The sequence below is a fragment of the Ascidiella aspersa genome, chromosome 2 (assembly GCF_963924565.1).
Source record: "Ascidiella aspersa chromosome 2, kaAscAspe10.2, whole genome shotgun sequence".
Lineage (NCBI taxonomy): Eukaryota > Metazoa > Chordata > Ascidiacea > Phlebobranchia > Ascidiidae > Ascidiella > Ascidiella aspersa.
In genome coordinates this window covers 23,338,276-23,357,264 of record NC_139448.1, presented here as the reverse complement: position 1 = coordinate 23,357,264, position 18,989 = coordinate 23,338,276, and the positions used below count along the sequence as shown (strand labels likewise).

The 18,989-nt window shown below is 34.3% G+C and overlaps 2 protein-coding genes across 5 annotated transcripts in view; both read left to right on the top strand.

Annotated features, from left to right (window-relative positions):
* LOC146164366 (FERM and PDZ domain-containing protein 2-like) overlaps window positions 1-4,213 on the top strand; it is a 29,252-nt gene extending 25,039 nt beyond the window's left edge. For all 3 annotated transcript variants that reach the window (XM_083381895.1, XM_083381894.1, XM_083381893.1), the window contains exons 12-18: window positions 156-226; window positions 1,748-2,268; window positions 2,451-2,500; window positions 2,840-2,976; window positions 3,043-3,098; window positions 3,171-3,213; window positions 3,304-4,213. In XM_083381895.1, the coding sequence (XP_083238021.1) occupies window positions 156-226; window positions 1,748-2,268; window positions 2,451-2,500; window positions 2,840-2,976; window positions 3,043-3,098; window positions 3,171-3,213; window positions 3,304-3,346 (921 nt within the window). In that variant the 3' untranslated portion in view covers window positions 3,347-4,213. The remainder of the gene's footprint in view (window positions 1-155; window positions 227-1,747; window positions 2,269-2,450; window positions 2,501-2,839; window positions 2,977-3,042; window positions 3,099-3,170; window positions 3,214-3,303) is intronic.
* A 3,288-nt stretch (window positions 4,214-7,501) lies between these two features.
* On the top strand, window positions 7,502-18,499 carry LOC146164365 (programmed cell death protein 4-like). 2 transcript variants are annotated; one of them, XM_083381606.1, is made up of 13 exons: window positions 7,502-7,793; window positions 8,059-8,178; window positions 8,244-8,341; window positions 8,830-8,946; window positions 9,039-9,080; window positions 9,152-9,278; window positions 12,475-12,581; window positions 12,709-12,806; window positions 13,143-13,251; window positions 15,650-15,757; window positions 16,118-16,228; window positions 17,317-17,456; window positions 17,601-18,499. In XM_083381606.1, exons 1-13 carry the CDS (start codon window positions 7,658-7,660, stop codon window positions 17,680-17,682), a joined length of 1,395 nt encoding a protein of 464 aa, XP_083237732.1. In that variant the 5' UTR covers window positions 7,502-7,657; the 3' UTR covers window positions 17,683-18,499. The 2 variants fall into 2 exon arrangements, with proteins under 2 accessions (XP_083237732.1, XP_083237733.1); XM_083381607.1 differs by having other exon boundaries at window positions 7,502-7,797; window positions 8,072-8,178.
* Window positions 18,500-18,989: the final 490 nt, after the last annotated feature.

Below are 18,989 nucleotides of genomic sequence, written 5' to 3'. Positions count from 1 at the left end.
CCTTGTCCTATATTAAATGCTTTTTGAAGGTTTACTATTATATAATACTGTATTGTGCATGTAACATTTTACAATTAGTTTTATACATATATTTTGATTTTGTTTTATTTGTAAATCCATGTTATTTTTAAACTTTAGTCCATGTGATTTTGCAGAATCGCAAATTATCTATTTGTCTCCTAAATCCTGACATGAAACTGAGGTTCTACCAAACTTCACAGGCAAGGTAAATTTTCCACGGCATGTGATAGCCGAATTGTGGATTTAAATTAAGAAAACCTCTAACAATAAAATGCTTCTGGTAATAGAGGCAATAGTATGTCAATTAATTGGTCTATCTTAAATAGTTTAAATATGTATATTGATGAGACATAAATCGCCAAACTACTATATATTTATATGTATATGTATCAGCATCATGTTGTGTTAATTCTCTCGCAAAAATACCTTTTTAACATTGTTATTTTATCTTTTATGTTAAATGGCAAAGTTTGTCCGCCGGTCGATGGCATGTGGTCTTAAAAGACATACCGAACAACGTCGCTCACACTGCTCCCTCTAAAGGGAGAAGCCGAGCGATAAGGCAAAATAGAAAGAAACTCATGTGGTCCAGACATAAAAAAATGAATCTACATTTGACAAAGTCGGATAAGTTTTTTTTTACGTATGACGCAGTTTGTGCCATATAGGTGGAACGCGAACACGCGGGGCAAATGTGCCTAAGGGACGTAGCGTTTTTTGCACCATGTGCGCACGTTACTTTAGATGTGCACATCCAAAAATGTGCACTTCAAAATGTGCATAGTTAGAGTAACGGTATGAGTAAAAGTTTTAGTTAGAGGAAAGGTAAGAGTAGGAATTAGAGTTGGAGTTTGAGATGGCTTACTCTTTTTCCAGTTAGGGTAACGGTAACACTAGAAGTTCAACTTATCCTTTCTGTTTTGAGTTAGAGTTACGGTAGAGTTAGAGTAAGAGTACACGTTCTAGTAACGCTAAAGGTTGGTTCACACTAGACGGGTTTTGCTTTTGGCCTTAGCGTTTGGCGTCCCACGCTAGCGTCGTACAGTTCACACACAGGGCCGGATTAACGACTAGGCTAATAAGGTTATAGCCTTAGGCCCTGCAAAATTCGGCCCTCAGATAGTTTTTTTTTGTATTCAATAATTCAATACAGTTGTGGTATCTCATGTCACCATTATTAAGCAATTTCTGCGAAGGTTTGGCAACCTGGCGCATTGTTGCATCATCTATCATCATTGAAATTTTTTATTTATTTTGTGTTCCGAGATAGCAGACTTGATTGACTTATATCCAGGGAGTCGAACCGCAACTTTATGATCCGGTTTTGGGTCTATTTTTACCGAACCGTAACCGAACCTGTGCAAAATGCAAGTATTTTAAAAGGTTTAAAAAACAAATATTTTTGTTTTAATTTTCTTACTTTTTATAGGTCAAGCAATAATCTCCCTAGTTAAAACGTTAAGTCATAAAACAATAGTCTCAAAACACACGTTTTCTCGGGCTCACTTGTGTGCAAATATGCAGCTTGATTGCGCGAAGCCCAAAAATGCGTATATATGGTTTAAATTGGCAAAAATTTTAAAGGTAAAGAGATCAGCATAAACTAGACGTTTTAACATAAAAATTGTTAGTTAAAATTTACTGCGGCTCGCCGAGATCTTTCTGAATTTGGCTTTGGCCCGCAGCCAGAAAAAGGTTGCCGACCCCTGTTTTAATTCTTCTATAGGTCCAATTATCTTCTAACTGTCATTGGAAAGAACCACCAATTCCACAGTTCCCTCAAGCCATCTAGTCAAATTTCGTCACTATCTTTGTTTGATGACGTCATCAATCCCATCCCATCAAGACGAATGTCTGTTGATCATCTCGTCGTAAAAGAGGCAGCTGACCTTCTACCACAAGCATCTGCCACACCACAGGAATCATCTGTAATCACTAACATGCCCACTGAAAATAATGTAAAACAAACTAATGTACGAAACGACGAAATTGTACAACCCGGTGTAAACGAACAATCACAGCTCCTCGAAAGTCCACAAAAGAATACAAAACAATTTGTAAGAAGCTTTAGAACGATCCGACGACCCTCTTCAGTATCTTTAACTTCAGTTTCTTCAAGGCGAAGGGCGCAGAGTTCCACAAGTTCAACTCCTGTAATATCCGACGAAAACGCCAACTGTCTTATTCTGTCTGATGGCTGTTCATCTCGTGTCTCCAAAACGAGTTCAAAAATAGTTACGACCAATAGTAAGTTTACATAATTGTTCTTGAAAGATAAACATATTCTGTAAAATGTTATATCCAATTTTTATTCATTACAACTCGGACTGCTGATCTATGTTCTCATACTGTTGATATATGTTACTGCTGATGCATTCAAATTGTTGCATTTTAACGTTCATTGACCGAAAGTATAATATATGTTTTAGGTTTTCTAGGATTTCGAAGTGAAGCAATCGAAGATCTAGTAAAAGAAAACGTAAATTGTTGTATTTTATTTGTTTCAATATTTTCTGTTTTGATAGTGTCTGTTGAAAAACGACCGAATGTAGGCTATAAAATGCTTTTCATTCCCTATAATGTTCGTTAAAATTTCCTATATCTTTAATTCAAGTTTTAAGGAAACGTGATCACTATAGTTATACAGTAAAAGCAATAAAGTATTGAGTACCAGATTTTTTCCTCTTTCTTGTTAATGGATACCAGACGTTCATAAAAAGTTGAATATATTCAGTATTCACTTATGGACTCAACATACCTTGACTTTAAATTCCAAACCTGAATTGCTTTATATGTGTTTATATGCGAGTTTTTATAGGACCCCGATGAAGTGAACGCCGATTTAATTCACGAGATTGCAAGAGAATTCTATCAAACTTCGCTTTCAACTGAAGCGGATATTCCTCATATTTTTCCTTACACAGCTGGTGATTCGAATTCTCCATCAACATCTAGGTATAGTTTCTTTACTATGAGTTGACAAAGCTTATATTCGTTTACATGTATATTTTATGATCATAGTCAGGAAAAACACGAAATGTACGAGAGCCTGGATAATCTACATGGTAAAACTCCAGGTAGGAGGACCGTACTTTAATTATATGGTCTTTGTACTTTTTAGTTTTATCTAACTTTGCCTTTAAAAACAGGTGAAAAGGAACCTTGTTGCAGCCATTCAACCTGTTCCTTCAGGTAAAATTGCTTTCAGAAAAATTTTCCTTTGTAGATATTCTATAGATAGAACCTGTTTTCAATCTAGCAAATAAAATATTGTTTTTTTAGCTCTACTGGGATTACTTTCTACAACTCTGAAACATCATCATAGGACATTGCTTTTAAATGAAGCATTTAGCTCAGTTTGATTCCGTCCATATCGAGTAACGATATTTTTCATTGTTGATACTGTGCGTTATATGTTTATCTTTAGTTGTCCTCGATAAACCTTAGGTGTTATGTTCATTCTTGGTTATACCTTTATTCTTGCTTGGTGTTTTTGAAAGTGTCAAATATTGTTTTTCTGAAGCTTATGTGGTTTGCTGTGTTGTTATGGGTATATTCACGTTGTATAATTTTGTTTTCGACAAAAGTTCTTGTAAAACCAGGATATTGTACTGTTTTTTGACTGTACAACTGGTCCCATAAAATCAACACTATAACTCTTTATTCATAAATCCGCCAAGCATTTAGCTTTTATTAAAGTATCTTTTCTAAACCGCGTGGATGATCAATCTGGGCAATTTTACCCCGTTTCTTCAAAATTCACAGTAAAATCGGTAGTTAGTGTTGTCTTTTAACAAACATAAATATTAGGGCTGGTCGCGAAATCACTTTTTTAAATCCACCTGCCTTATATGAATTTTGATATCTTGTATAAAAAAACTCATTTGAACGTGCGAGGAAATCGAGTTTAATTTTTGCGAAAAATCGCAAAATCGGGTAAAAATACGAAATATTAGGTTAATTTTAATCTATACTTTTTAAATGAAATTCATTTGCTATGACCTTCTTATTTTCAACCCTCTAAGGAATTACTAAAGTAAGTTAGAACTGCTGAGATTACATTTTATTATTATTCATGATTGCAGTGGTAATAATAATCATTCATTTGTTGCCGAACATCTCAAAATTTAATAAAAATGCAAAATTTTAGATTGCCTTTAATCTATGCGTTTTAGGTAAAACATGACTTAAATATTCACTGTGCTGCGTCAATTTTGAGGTTAATAAAGCGTTCACGGTCCTTGGTGTACTTTTTGATGCTGATTCCAAAAATGATAACCATTTTTTCCAGGGAGTCGAACCGTTTGACTTTTCTGGTTCAGGTTCGGTTCGGGTTCAAGGATTTTTTCGGAATCCGGTTCAGTTCCGGTTTCGGTTCGGAGTAATTTAAAAGTTCCGGTTCAGTTCCGGTTCAACCATCGTTATTTCAAAACCGGTTCAGATACAATATAATTTGCGTTAAATCTCAAAATGTGGGTCGATAAAGAATAATCTTTGAAAAGTCATATAATCCAAGTTACGTGACTTATTAAAAAAACAGTAACTCATTATTGAAATATCTAAAAAATAAAAAAATAAATCAACTTTCACTCAATATTCTTATTTTTTTATAAAATTTTAACATGGTGTAACTTGATTCTGTAAAATAGAAGTTGAGACATCATACAGGAGCGAACCGCTTTTATTTACAGGTTCGGGTTCGGTTAAGGTTCAGGTACTTATTCGGTTCAGTTCCGGTTCGGCTCCTTAAAATATTATAAAATCCGGTTCAGGTTCGGTTACGGTTCGGAAAAAATTGACCCAAAACCGGTTCATAAAGTTCCGGTTCGACTCCCTGATTTTTTCCCTCATCAGGTCTAGTTTTTTAGCAAATTACCTTTATGTGTCTTTCTATACAAATTTGTAATGTCATAAAAAGGACAGAATTTAATTATGAGTTAATAAAACAATAGCGATATCACAATGAGAAAAAGAGAATAAATGCAACACATGTTTGAAAAGTTAAACATATGAGTAGATTTTTCAGGCTAGGTTATGACGAGCTTAGGTTTTAGTAGGCCTACCATATGTCCTATTTTCTCGAAAAGTGAATGGTCCTTCGAGGACGCTCAAAAATGATCAAATGTCCATTTTTTCGCATTTTGATTTAGTTGCGTATACTTCTAAAAAGACTTTTAGGCGAGACGTTCTATTTATTTACAAAAAATTACTGTAGCCACGAAACCTGCTAAATTGCTTGTTTAAAAAAGGTTTTTCAACAAATTGCTCTACCAGCCCTATCTTCTTGTTTGTTATTGCAAATATTGCGCAAGAAAAATTGCAACAGTTCCTCACATGTAAAAAGATCCATTAATAAAGCAGGCCTAGCCTGCTATTTTATGGTAGAGTATGTTCTAATTTTTACAAAAGCTTGTCTGCAGGGGTCGACAACCTTTTTCTAGTCGCGGGCCAAAACCAAACTAGAAAGGTCTCTGCGGGCCGCATAAAATGTTACTTAGAATTGTGTTATTAAAATGATCGCAGGCGGGCTTTAAGAGTTCGTTTAAAGTTACATAAAATTGAAAAATAGGTTGGTGATGCTTTTTTGCCATTGTTTAACATGAAAATTACAAGGTTTCTGTCGTTTAAAGAAAAACGTACAGTGTCGTGTTGGTGAAAGTCCCAGATTTTAGTGTGGTAACTTTGGGGCGTCTGCGGCACCCCTAAATGTGGTCCGATTGTTCTGAAATTTTATGAACCTGGTTTTCACGAACACATAATGGGAAATCAAGCAGGAAACATAATTTTTTTGTTTTCAAGGACCCGAACCGGAACTGAGCCGAATAATTTAAAAGAACTTGAACCTTAGCCAAACCCGAACCTGTAAACAAAAGCGGTTCACTCCAGCATGACGTCACAACTCGTATTTAACTGAGTTAAGTTAATCCATGTTCGAATTTTGAAATAACAATGGTCGAACCGGGGCAGAACCAGAACTTTTAAATTGCTCGAAACCAGGACTGAACCGGATTCCGAAAAAATCCTTGAACCCAAACCGAACTTGAACTGGAAAAGTCAAACGGTTCGACTCTGTGGTTTCAAGACTAATGTCGCGGTCTGTCAACCAAGATGGCTGTACATTTCAGTGCTAGATAACTGAACTAAAAGCCATCTTCAAGCTGTTTTGTGTGAACGATATGTCATGACGCCTTAAAAATATAAAACAATTAATGCGAATTTTCTCCGGCTTCGCACAAATCATTTGACTTCCTAATTCGTTGCGTTTAATGACGTGACGCTATAATGCATTTTTGTTAGTAAATGCTGAAAGTATTTTTCTTCTGTGTTGCATGCTCGAGTTCTTACGCATGTTGTTATTGTCGTGGTATGGGAGCAAAACGATTTTGATTGGCTAATAATAACTCACGCCACGAGGTAAATGTTTACCTTTTTCTTTCATAGGTTTTTGTGTTTGGCATGAATCAGAATCGTTTTTATTGGTTATGCAATTCTCTCTTGTTAAATCTATTAAAGCATAACAAATTTGGATTATTTTGAAAACATAGTTTGTAACAATTTAAGTAAAAATTGCAGTGCAGAATTAAAAATAAATGATAATAAACTTTAAAAGGTCTGACGTCAGGATTTGTTGTTGTGCGGAACTATGGGTAATATTTGACATTGCCGTTCGCAGCAAGTTTTCTGCAAAATTTATATAAAAACAGTTTGTACGCATACATTCTGTAATTAACTACCGTTGCTTAAGGGTCTCGTGTTTGCGTTAAGTGCGAGTTTTTCTACATGCAGTCTGCATTTAATGTCATTTTTTGACGAGATCTCATCTGTGCGCTGGTTAAGAATCTTACCACGTTTTCGGGCAATGGTCTATACCACGCGTTCAAATAATTAGTAAATCAACGCATATTATTTGGGTTAGTGGACGTGTTTGGGTTCGGGTTAAGTATTATTAAATTTATTTTTCCAGTTAGCAATTTTTATTTTGACGACTTTCGTGCTGTAACTAGCTAAAATAAAATGGGAGGATTCTAGACCAGCGCCCTCATATGTACAGCACCAAAAAAATGTGCAGGTATGCAGTGCACCTAAATTGCTTTAAAAATATAGGGTCTGTCACTGCCACTGAATACACACTGTTAGTACATTCTCTCTGGCTTAAAGACCAATGTTTCTTAATCAGGTGAATTGTTCACCCCAGGGTGAATAAAATTTTTGCGGGGGTGAGCCAACCAAAAGGGGTGAATAAGGGTGAACCGTCAGAAATGTATGATAGCGTGCGAGCAGTGCGGATATTCCGGGTGTTCAACTTGTTTGGTAAAATATAGACAAAATAGTTTTATCCTTTCCTGAGAGAAGGGTGAATGAAATCTGGAGATATATGTTAGGGGTGAACAAAACTAAAAAAAGTTTAAGAAGCACTGCTATAGACTAAAAAATAGTTCAGTTCAATAAAATTGTAACCAAAATATGTTGTTTAGGATAATTAACCATACTGCTTAAACTGAATAAAAACTGAAAAAAAAATTGTGGTAAACCCTTTGCTTCCTTTAGTGAAAAAAATTGACAAATTCCATGTAATGAGAAGACTCTATTAGTAACAGTAAGAAGCTCTTCCTTGAGCCAAATATACCGATCCAGAATGGAAGTCACCAAGGAAAATGAAAGCAATACCAGTGCTGTCAGTTCATCACCTTTTGAAGCTGAAAAATTAAAAGCAAAAGAAAAGAAAAGAACTAGAAGAGACTCATCCAACCGAAGCAAAGATACTACAGTTGGTGAGTTTATTTCACAATTGTGTAAAATATTTAAGTGCAACATTGGTTTATGTTACTTAAATTCAGGGTACTGGTCTAGAATCCTACCACAACGAACATTATTTGGGTTAAGGTGTGGGTTAGCATTTGGGTTTGGGTGAGTCCAGTAATATTATAATAATACTTGACTCACCCAAACACTAACCGACATCCAAGTCCAAATAGTGTGTTCAACGCTATGGTAGGATTCTAGACCAGCGCCACATTCAGTAAAACTCTATTTCAGTGGGCCTGGTTAGCAATGGAACACCATCTAATGTGGTTATCAAGGGAATACCCAAAAAACACGGGAAGTTTGGTGACCGCAAATCTAGATCACTGTATGGACGGGGGTTGCCCAAAAAAGGTATTTCATTTGAATTTTGTTTATATTAGTTAATATAGTCTATAAACTGATAAATTGTTCTGAAGGAGGTGGTGGAGGCAAAGGAACATGGGGAAGACTTGGAGATGAACTGGAACCAGATTCATACCTGGACGATCATGATCCCAACTATGACTCTGAACAGGTAAATTGAATTTGTGTGTGGCATACAAGTTATCGTTAGTCATCTGAAACTTTAACAACCTTTTCTTTAAACATCAAAGTATGTAAATATGGCCCACTGTGGAAAGAATTGCAAGTGTACGCTTGAGTTTTTATTCAACAAACCCTGCTCTCCAAAAAATGAAATATGTACCCCGATTTCTTTTATGTTACACTAGCGGGTACATATTTGACCTTTGGTGCACCCCGTCATCCCATATTTTTACTGTACACATGCAAGATCTTGTTGAGATCTGCCATACTTTCCAGATGGGTATATAGGAAAATTTTAAACAAAATACCTGTTTAGGGATAAATGATAATGCTTAATGTTGAAGCTGAAACACTTATGTATACAAGGAATCTCCCGCAGAAAATTAAATCTAAAAGAAATATTCTTACTTGAGAATTAGATGATGTTAGACTGTTTAGGATATAATAAAATTAATTAGTAAGTTATAAACATTCCAGGAAGATAAAGTTACTTTCAAGACTGTCAAACCAGAATGGAATCGTGATGAAATAGAGAAAACTGTCATCCCAATTCTCAATGAATACTTTGAACATGCTCTGACTAAAGAAGTTTTGGTAAGCATACATTTACAGAGGTGTCTATTGCAATACAAAATTGTAAAAAAAACTCTGTGTATATAACTTCACTTGTTTTATACTGTTATTAGGATTCACTTTGCGAAATCAACATGATGGACAAAAAGCCTTTGGTTAGTACACATTTCTGTTACATTTTCTATTTCTTAAAAAGTTGCTGTTAAAGAATGGCTAAATTTTTTAGGTTGTGATTTGCCTTATAACTTTGGCAATGGAAAGAAAGAATGAATTTAGAGAGTTGGCCTCGCAACTTCTGTTTGCATTAACCTTACCCAAGCAACATGTTCATGTCAATGGAAACTCTCAAAATGGTACAGTTTTGATTTTATGGTATTTCTATGCTTTTTTTGTTTTTTCAGAGGGCTACCTAATGTTTCCACTAAATATGGCTTCACAAAATAACACTGATATGGTGATCTTATATATTGAGGATAATATGTTTAACTTCTGGTATTCCATAATGTTAGGGAGTTTCCTTTCATGTTCCAATTGGTTTAGTTTTAACGAATATTCTGCCAATTTCAAGTGTTTTCAACTAGTTATAAAGTCGACCAAATTTTACCAATCATTTGTATTAAATACTTACGGTTTTCAAACTTAAATATTTCTTGTTAGCCCAAAATTTTAGAAAAAAAACAATTTTGTAAATAGTGCCAAACTTTTCTGAGAATATTGCACCCCAGTGAAACAAACCATTTTAAACTAAGCTGCCGTTGGATAATTCTGCTTTATGTCAAACATTTGGTCACCTCTCTAGACTCCATAAAATTGCAAACTGCTGAGATATTTTTGTGAAATAAAAAAAACAGTGGAGAACCATATAAATTTCCGTTAGCTGTGAAGATAGTTCGAGAGCGTTGTTAATACAAGACAAGAGAAAATATTTCAGTATAAAAAATTTGGGAGGGGTCATTTATGGGCCGCCAAACTGAAGCGATACATAAATTGAATAGAGTAACATCCTAGTTAAGTTTCCAAAAAATAATTGCAAAATATAGATTCAACGTTTTTAACAATTTATTAATATTTGTAAGAAATGAAACATGTCAATGCAAGTTATTGATGTCAACGAAAAGAGTTGAACAAACAACCTTACAGTAGCCTGATTTAAACATATTGTTGTTTGTTAACTGATCATGTTATAGCTATGTTTTGCATCAAGCCAAAACTGCCCGCCCTAGTTTTCGTTAGATCTGTTTGAAGGAACTTTTCCGTCAATTATTATCATTTCTTCCTTGAGTTTGCACATCAGACCCTCTACAGCAGCAGTGCCCAACCTGCAGCAGGTTAGCCCCATAGGGCTCTTATTTGCATATTCTATTTGAGGTAGTTAGGGGTCTTTACTGTGGGTGTGATTTAGTTTCTTTAAACATTGCTGGTTACAGATGAGATTCCTTCACAATTGATAAGACTCAAAAATCATTATATTAAAGAAGCCAGTGTGTTGTCATTTTATTAAAAAAATCCCCATTGTGAAAAACAATTAGAGTTATCAATGTATGTTCACCAAATAAGCTTACCAAGCTTACTTGGTCATGAAGCTGCAAGATCAAAAGTTCTGACCTAAAGTGTGTAAATGTTACACTGAAATCCTTTATTTCTAAACTCAAGGTAAAAGAAAAGTAATAAAAGTTTTGAGTGGTTATGGTGTGGAAAATGACCACAACAATTGTTAATTCGACATGGCGAACATGTCTGGATTTAATTGACATAAATACTGTAGGAGGTTTCATCCTGACATTAAGTCCGCCAGGGGAATAAGCGTAAATTTGTGCAGGAATTGTCATTCCATTTTTTTTTCAAATCTTGTTTCTAGTGAGAATTAGTAAAGATGGTATGACTGCTCCAAGCCAGCTAAGGTACTGGTTTATCTGGTCGGTGAAGAATGTTGCAATTTTTGATCCGGAGACCAAGATTCTGTCCCAGCATGACAGGGTTGTTATACTAAAACTTCACTAGTAGTAAAAAATAATTTTGTATTTTGTAACAACGTTGAAGAAGGCCTTCTTACAGATGCATGTGATGTTTGAATGATCTAAAACAACATTTAAATTAATAAATAAAACTCCTATTACTGCTCTGGTTTAAGTTTTAACGTTAACTGGGATGTTACTGTAGATAGATACAAAACGTAGTGTGTCTACTGAGGGTAGATAAATTTTGTAACATTCAGTTATTAACAAATACCTAAGGGGCATGTGAAGGTATAACCTTGGGTCTGGGGGTGCACATGTCTGCTTTTGTTGCTCTAAAACTGTTACATAGATAAGCTTTTTTCAGGCGAACTTGTGTGAAAACATGCAGCTCAAAATCAGATTAAAAAGCACCAAAAAATATTCTTTGTATAAATTTTTAATTTATATTGCTTGAAATAATGATATTTATAATAAAATTTAATAGAAATTGTCACAGTGCAACATTACCTTTGGGATACATTTGTTGAAAACAAAGACACATAAACCTAGCAAAACCAGGCCAAAGTTCACGCGAAGCGCAACAAATTTTTGCGTTTGCGTAATTAAAACAACCAAAAATATAGTTGACGCCTTAGGTGGAAAAGGATAGCCTTGTCTAGTACATCCTTAATATGCCGATGCGAATGTTATACCTGTACATTTAACAGGAATTGGAAATTCAACTCAATATACAGGAATTCAACTCAAAATAGGAGTACTTGCCAAAAGTAAAGCTGCCAACACATAACAATTGTGTGATCATAATTGTGTACTTTTTTAAATAATAAACAATCTATATGCCTTACTCTGGCTTTTTCTCACTAAACAACGTGCTTCACACTACCGTAACTTTTAAATGGCACAACAAAATGAATTTCTGCCAATAGTGTGTAATGTTATTACATGCTTTCGCTTTTCAAAAATAGATGTGATTAATTATGTGTGGAAATAACCACAAGGTATTTTGTAAAATGGATGGATCTTTGAAAAAAAAAAATTTTTTAATTTTTAATTTTTTTTGCACCAATTTCTTCAGTTTTATGGCTGATTCTTTGGCCGTCATAGTCCTCAAGTCGCCAGCTTTCTGCCATACTGACCCTAAGCATCTCAAACCTGTCTATTAGTGCACAGTTTAACCAGCCTACCACATACACATTTTCGGTATATTGCAAATTCGCAAAAAAAGTTTTATTGAAGTTACCAACAAACCAATATAAATAAGCGTCTTCCTATGCTATTTCTTCAGTCTGTTCATTAAAACAAACTATATACCTACATGATAATAATTCTTCCTTGAACAAAACCTCCAAGACTATTCTTCTTATGCCAATATGCAGCGGTGTTTAGCTTTGTATAGGTTTTTGTTTGAGTTGCTCACTTTAAGGGTTAGTAAATTATGATTTTGATTCACAAGTTAGACAAATACTGCTTGGCGAGTTGCTTAAAACAAATGAAACAACCACCCTACCGATTTGCTGCCTACCCTTTTTTAAATATATTTTATTAACACCCCTTACTTTTTGTAACTAATTTGTTTTGAATTCTGCTTAAGGTCAGCTTGGCAGACCTTTCCTTAATCCAGAAGATATGAAAATTGGATTTTTATCTGTTTGTGATGATCTTCCTGAACTAGTTCTTGACACTCCTGAAGCACCAGAGGTAAAATAGAAAATATTTAACCTAGGCAAATTGCTTTTGTAAAACTTTATTTAGTTTAAAACTTTTCACAGTCTTTAAATATGTAAAGAAAAATTATGTTATATATTGTTTTAAAATGCTATTTTAGGTTTTAGGCAAATTTACAGCGAGAGCAATTTTTGATAAAATTTTACAAGAGGATATTGTTGAGGTATTTAAAGATGATCCAGCCAATGAGTTATCACTGTAAGTACAATATTTCTTTTTCGTCACATGTAGGTTTATATATTATATTTATTTCAATTTTGTTAATTGGATAATATTGTCTGGCAACAGACCTTCACAGCATGAACAGCCCATATTAGCATTTCAAATCAATATATTACAATTAATTGTAATCATTTATTATATTTACGAGATTTTCAAATGTTTTACTAAATGGTCTTATAACATTACTAATAATTTTGCCAATCTTTGAAGTAGTGAACAGAGATACAGTAATGTAAATAGAGAGTTGTTTTTGCTTTATTAAACCTGTCGTTTTGTTCTGCTCTCTCTTTCATAAATATATTTTTTTTTCAGGGCAACTGCCAAACGGGTGCGTTCGTTACTGTCAATTCCCCATTATGACTTTAAGCATATTTGGGGTGTTGCTGGTGGCCTTCAGTCAACAAGTATTCTGAATTCAAAGGTATATTGTTTGTTCAGTGTGTTGCATATCTTGCAAATAAAATTATATATATATATATTATCATGCATTATGGGTTGATTTAAATAAAAATTTGTATTATTATATTAAAAATAAAACCCAGCCTATATAAAGTATGGCTACTGCTATTCGTCTAAACAATAAATAAACCTAATGGGTGTATTTTGGTGTATTCCACTCGCTTAATCACCATTTTGAATCACGTAGGTTGTGTTATTGTTGTATGTCATCCACTACATCATAATCCCTGTTTGTTTTGTGTGTGATAATTTGAGTAGGTGTGCATGCCATTCTATTTGTTTTGGCATTCACTAATTTCTACTAGGCGCAAAGAGATGTCATTAAAAACACCAGGTTTGGTCTAATCAGCAAAAGTTTAATTATATTTTTACTGCAGTATCATTACAACAGCTAAGTATAATTGTTAATCATTTTCAAGCTATATTACAGATCCGTTCATAATGAACCTCACTAATCGTTAACCATTTAAAATGTAATAAGTTCTTTGTGACAACCAAGACACTAAAATAATTCACTATTACTAACAATAGGGTTGGGCATTTGACCAGTCAAATAAAATCCGGTTAATTGACCGGTCAAATACTCATCAAATAGGTCAAATATTGGTCAAATACTATACACACTATCATAAAGCAATTGAAGTTAGAAATAAACCTTGATTTTAACTTTAAATAAATATATCAACGTTTTGGCTCAAGTACAATGGTTTGTAAAAAAAAATATTTTTTGACTATCAATAAGAATTTTTGAAAAACCATGCCCATCTTGCAAGCAATACTATAGCAGTATTGTAGTAGTTTTTACCATTACTACAACCACCAAGTTAAGCCAAGAAGTTTATTACCAAAATTTAACAACAAGTAAATGTATCAGTAAAAAAATATTTTTTACTTCTCGTCACAACTTTCGTCACTCTGAATTTTCTAAATCATTACCAGGGTCCACTGGAGATATGTGGTATCAGATTGTGGTATACCCCAACTAGTGTTTCCTTTTATGACAAACGCGATTCATCATATACCTGCATTTATTCTAAACAAAAAAAATCTACTTTGCTATTACAAACACTTTGTTATTACCAGAGAACATGTGTTTGCATCAGGAAAACCCTACCATTTCATATTTGAATTCTTTAAAAAAGTTACAATGAAGATTATTAAAAACTCAAATTTACAACATTTAAATCCAACATGAGTATTTGACGGGTTAAATAAAGTGCGGCCAATTAACCGTATTTTACCGGTCATTTGACTAACTAAGAATATAAAAAGTGTTATAATTGTTGTATGTTTGCTGCGGTTTACTATTTGATACCTTTTGACAGCTGCCACAATTAAACTGAACCAACGCTTTTACCGTACAGACAATTTGTTCCATCATCACCATGCTGCTTTAAAAAAACATGTTGATAAATAGTTTCATAAAAGCCATATATCAGTGGTTCTCTCAACTTTTTGTATCTGTGACCCCTTTTTGATGCTTTTAAATAGTCGCGGACCCCTTACATATTTCTAGTGTAATATCTGCGTTTAGTTCTTTTTAGTAATTCAGTGTCTGGCTACTGCACCTTATGTTGCATAAAGTAACACACACCACAAAATTACTTTATGACACGTTTATTTTAAAGTGATTTCTGTTGCTGCATGACCGAAGCAAGTCTGAAAATGCGTGGTTATGTTTTTGAAAATGCTAGAGGCATAACATCTTTGAGAATAATAGCCTTTAATCAAAATCCAGTACATGTGAACTGTTGTAATGCTGCCTTTCATTTTACGATCTATTTGTTACATCACAATCAAAGTGTTCTGTCACACTCAATGCGATTTACAACATGTTACAATTTGATTTTATCACTTACCACGATTGTGATTAGGAATATTTCCAAGCACTAATTAATTTAATAAGGGTATATTTAAAAGTTTTTGCGGACCTCCTGAATACGTTTTGTGGGCATTATTCAAGTTAAATAAACCTATTTTGTAGCAGATGCTTGTTTAGGATGTAGCAAAACTTTTGTTACATTTTAAAGCAAAAACAATAAAATAAAACTGCCCCTTAATATTCAAATACCCAATTCTATTCATTCATAATGCACAATTGGTATGGCCAACCGAATAGTGATTGTACCAATATAAGATAAAAAAAATATTATTTACCAGCAAGTTGGGCTTAGCTCATTATTTAGAATTTGCTTGCTTGGCATTATTTCCCTTTACATTACCACCTCCAACTTTTGTCAACGGCATCACTCCAAAAATGCAGCAAGGTGGCAATTTGCCGGACAACTGCTGACATGTATAACCTCGCTATTTGTAAAAATGGTTGCCTACAAAATAAATGTCCATGCGGTTACCTGCAGATAACCAGACTCTTGAAAGAGTACCTTTCTTCTGGAGATAGTGAAGAAGCAATGAGATGCGTAACTGACCTTGATGTGCCCCATTACCACCATGAGCTTGTTTACCAGGTGACACAAATTATCTTACCGAAACTTGATAAAAAAATTTCAGGAGCCGTATATGTCTGTCAATTTTTTTCCATTTTGTCAAACAATGGTTCAACGAAATGTTGTAATATTCTATTAAAAGAGTTTCTGTTCATAAGAGTACAACTTTCTCCTGATTTATACTTGTAGTTAAAATGTGTTTATTGTTGTGTTAACCAATTTATATTGTCACTTTCGTGAGTTAAACATTTACACAATTAATTCAGATTTTGATTAAAATTTATATATCGTGTGTTCCGGAATTTCCCTAGTTTAGTTGAAACTTAAGGTTATATAAATGTTCACCATTGTTTTACATTGGTAAACCATGTTACATTTCAGACCATACTTATGGCCATTGAAGTGAGTACTGAATGTGCTGGAAATATGCTGGTACACCTACTTAAGCGATTCGCAGATACCACTGTTGTTACGAGCAACCAAATTACTCAGGTAGCTACAGATAGGGCTGGGTCAAGTAATGAATATTTTTTGTTTTTGAAGTGACAAGTAATTTTTAACAAATTACCGAAGAATAAGTAATTCAAGTAAATGTTGTAAAGGGTAACCAGACTTAAACTTTGAAATTATTCATTTTAATAAAACTTAAGTCGCAGTCAAGTCATTAAAAAGTCAACTGAAGTCCAAGTCAGGTCATTGAGATTAAAATAAAAGAGTAAACTACTAAAATTCGTAAACTCCTCTGTGTATGAGCAATATCATAACTAAAAATGTGACTTAAGGCGAATTCAATTCATTTGTAAAAGATTCAGGTCATGTCAAGCAATTTTATCCAAAAGACTTAAATTAAAATCAAGTCATTGCTTCAGCTATATAATACTAGACGAAATACCCGGCGTTGCCCAGGTTAAATAGGGTATTTACTCGTTATAATAATACGCAGCCTTTTGCAATTAGCGCGATATATTTTATGTGTCATGGGAAACATGTAGACTAAATTGTTATCATATGTGTTGGTCGTCCCTTGACTATTTGTCGCTGATTGTGTCTGAAATGTTTTTTTAGCCTGTTTGGAAGCGGCATTTAATCGGGTGGCGTGTTATAAATTATCATTTATCTGCGTGACTGAGAAGGTGTGTTTATTTTAAATGGTGTAAAATGCGTCCAGTTTGTTGCATAGGGTAAATAAGGCGCGTCGAGGACCGACGGCTACCTACTGTAGGTCGTATCCTTAAATATATATTGGACTACAAAGCAACATGCCCTGAAACACTTGTCCTTATTATAACCTTTTAAACTCTAAGAAATAGTCACTTTACTCAGTTGTTAGTTCTCGTTTAGTATGTTGGCAGTTTTGTCTCCGCATATACGACAACGTTACGCGGTGATTTAAGTCGATAGTATAAATCAGAACGAAGTAAAATAAATTGGAATAACCGAGATCACTTGCTTTAGGTATTGGTTACACATCTGTCCTCTGTGCACCTGTCTTGTGCATTAGTACGTCATACTATGCAGCGCATTGGGATAATATCAGCGAATCCTCGTTGCTCATGTTACATCTTTTGTCATGTTTTTAGGGCTTCGTACGCATATATTCGGAAATGCCAGACATCAATTTGGACGTGCCTAACGCCTATTTTTTTCTGGAGCAAGTCGTGAACAAATCCTACGATCTTAAGGTTATTTCTCTTAAGTTGAAAGTTCAAGCTCCGAACAGGTAAAATACTTAGGATTGGGATCGAACGAGAAAAAATATAGATATGATTGTTTTCGTGTAATTAAAAAGAAATTGTTGTCTTTCATTTCTGTATTCATTGTTTCGCTAACACTATTCAGTAATGGGCAATTTGCTTTTATTAAGGAGTCGCAAACGCTTTGTGAGTGAGGGCGATGGTGGAAGACCGAAGAACTACCGCAACGAACAGTACTTCGATCTTGTGTGACTTTCGGAATTGGGGTGGCGTTTAGTATGCATTTACCCAACAATGCAAAGAACTCTGTTTAGCCGGTGTTGTTTACTTTTTTCCACAACGTAAGCGGTTTACCAATTATTTTTCCACGCTGAGTAATGTTCATTTATTCTTTTCGATTTTTATGTGTGCTAAGAATTTCATTTTTCGGACTACATCCAGTTATTTTTGTTCCACTAAATGAGGTTTATCCTTGTATTAAAACCTGTATCAACCTGTAGTTTGGCAAGCAATCATTTTTGAAGTGGAATCCGTCGTTCCAGAAAACAAATTTGCTTCGTTGCGATATTTTATTCATGGTACTTGCTTTTTCGTAAAAAAATGTTAGATGCATAGCTGATCCTAACCCTCTTTGTGTGATAGTAATAAAACAGTAGCGCACGCTCAACCGATGGTGTTGCTGTCGTTGAATGTTTGCTTATAGCGATTAATGTTTCACATGCTTATTTGTAGCACACGCGTGTAGTTGTTTTGTTTATCATGAAAAAGTTTCTGTTCTGCCATGCTTTTATTTCTTAGTGTGTAAGGGCGTACTCGTATCCATTTTTTGCTTAATTTTATTACCAAATAGGTTTTGCCGCCGTACCAAATATATTTCAATCTGACCTAACGCTAAAGAGAAATGTATTCCGATAGGATGCTTTCATAAGAATTATAATTTTAAATCATTGCTTAAAACTAAAGAACTTTATTCAAACCAATTAAAAACATAGTAAAATGTTTGCTATATTGGGCTTGGCGACCTTGTTCGTTATTTGCAGTGGTTAAAATAAAACTTTTGATTGTTTTACGGGTTTGTTTTACTATTTTTCGGACGGTCAGACAAGGTTTAGTCGATTATATAGACCAGGGAAAGCTGTGCAGTGTGCATATCCAACTAAAAAAACATTTTTTGAGTTATTGAGTTTTCGGCTCCCTTTGTATCAGATCCTGTACGACTTTGACCAAATCTGTGAAATTGTTGGTCGTTAAGGTTGCAGATCCAGCAAGTGTACACAGAATACGGTTATGCTGCAAACATGATTATTCTTTTCGGCGATCCCCCTTGTGGGCGTTGGCGAGTTACAAGTGGGCGTTTTGGGTCTTTGTCTCTTTTGGGGGGGCGCTGAACTCGCATAAGGGGTCGTTAAGCAAATTAACTTTGCGCAAAATTTTATAAACAGTGTACATAAAAATAGTAACAAACAGCACTGCAATATGTAACTTTTTTCCCGCGCATTGTAAACTTCTGATGTACCAATTGGCTTTGTTATGTAAGGTTGAATATTGTTGCGTTTTAT